At 43.3% G+C, this 1,456-nt stretch overlaps 1 protein-coding gene across 1 annotated transcript in view; it reads right to left on the bottom strand.

The window, feature by feature from the left end:
- Window positions 1-1,456, bottom strand: part of SH3PXD2B (SH3 and PX domains 2B) — an 86,894-nt gene that overhangs the window by 55,607 nt on the left and 29,831 nt on the right. The window contains exon 3 of the mRNA XM_012560103.1: window positions 1,063-1,120. Within this exon, the coding sequence (XP_012415557.1) occupies window positions 1,063-1,120 (58 nt within the window). The remainder of the gene's footprint in view (window positions 1-1,062; window positions 1,121-1,456) is intronic.

Genomic DNA, 1,456 nt, shown 5'->3' with positions numbered 1-1,456 from the left:
CTTTAATGTTTTTTATGCATAGAAAGGTACATTATATACTATATACTAAGACAAACATTTGACTGAGGTTAGATACAACCATATCTAACTGTTCCGACTTACATACAAATTCTACTTAAAGACAGATTTAGGAACGGAGCTCATTTGTAATCTGGGGACTGCCTGTACTCTGTTATGGCAGCCCTAGGAAGCTAAGACACCCATCTCATAACAAATCCAACAACTCCTAAAAGATCTGCGAGGCTGCTTTTGTCAATATCGAAGTATCCAAATACACACGGGTCTGTTTCTGAATTCTCTACTTTGTTCCAATGGTTTCTGTCTATCCTTGTGCCAATACCAAGCCCGAGCTCATTGCCATCAAGTAGATTCCGATTCACAGTGACCCTACAGGACAGAGTAGAACTGCCCCATAGGGTTTGCAAGGAGGGGCTGGTGGATTCAAACTACTGACCTGTTCTGGTCTATCTCTAGAAGGCCACCAATTTCTACTACATGAAGCTAACTGTGATAGACCGAATTGATTTAGTCAGCTCACAACAATGTCAATAACAGATACTCAAATGTTATGTAAAAGCCTATGTAGTCGGTAAAAAACTTTGCAGACCTTGTGGCAAAAGGGATAGTTTCATCTCCTTCCAGGAGCCTTGGGAATCCAGCCAATCAAAGCCCCAATATCCGCTCTGTTTCTTATGATTCCTTAATAGCAGGGGGTGGGAACTTCCATGTGGCTCATATAACATAAGCAGTTGCATGGTTATTTCCTATGGTTAATCCAGGTGGATCCATCCTCTCTTGTAACCTTACAAGCACAAGCCAGATGCAGGCAGCTGCTGCCTTCATCATCGCTTCAGGATTTTAAATTTCCCATCTAAAAATGGAATGTCTAGGGGTTCATGAGGCCTTAGTGCAGGAACAGTCTGACTCTGGAGAGAAGTAGGGTGGGCTGGGAGGAAGCAGGAGTTTAGGATAATTTGGGCTGAGGGACAACAGTTTCTGGGGAAAGGATCAGTAGGAACTTCCCAGCTGGGCAAGGTGACCCCAAGGGCTCAAAGTTCTTACTAGCAGGGCCAGGACAAAGAGGGTCATCTCTGGAATTGGAGTTTCAGACTGTAGAGGTCTGGAGAGGGACAAAGAGGGGATGACCTGAACTCTCCTCTGAGAGCTGGGAGGCCGTAGCTGTGTCTTTGTGTCTGAATGACTGTCCCTGCTCCTTCCTCCACATCTCCCCTCTCTCTTTCTTTAAATAATAAAAAATTTTTTATGGGGGTAAAAATATATATAACTAAACATTTGCCAATTCAACGATTTTTGCATGTACAATTCAGTGATTGTTTGTCATGTTGTACAAGCATCATCAACCAGCCTTTTACAAATTATTCTACCACCACTAGTAGAAACTCAATACTCCCTAAGCAATGACTCCCCATTTCTCCATCCCTCCCACTCACCCCCA

The sequence above is a fragment of the Trichechus manatus genome, unplaced genomic scaffold (genome assembly GCF_000243295.1).
Source record: "Trichechus manatus latirostris isolate Lorelei unplaced genomic scaffold, TriManLat1.0 scaffold00011, whole genome shotgun sequence".
Classification (NCBI taxonomy): domain Eukaryota; kingdom Metazoa; phylum Chordata; class Mammalia; order Sirenia; family Trichechidae; genus Trichechus; species Trichechus manatus.
Note: the sequence above shows the minus strand (reverse complement) of the source record. Positions and strands in the feature narration are given on the sequence as shown.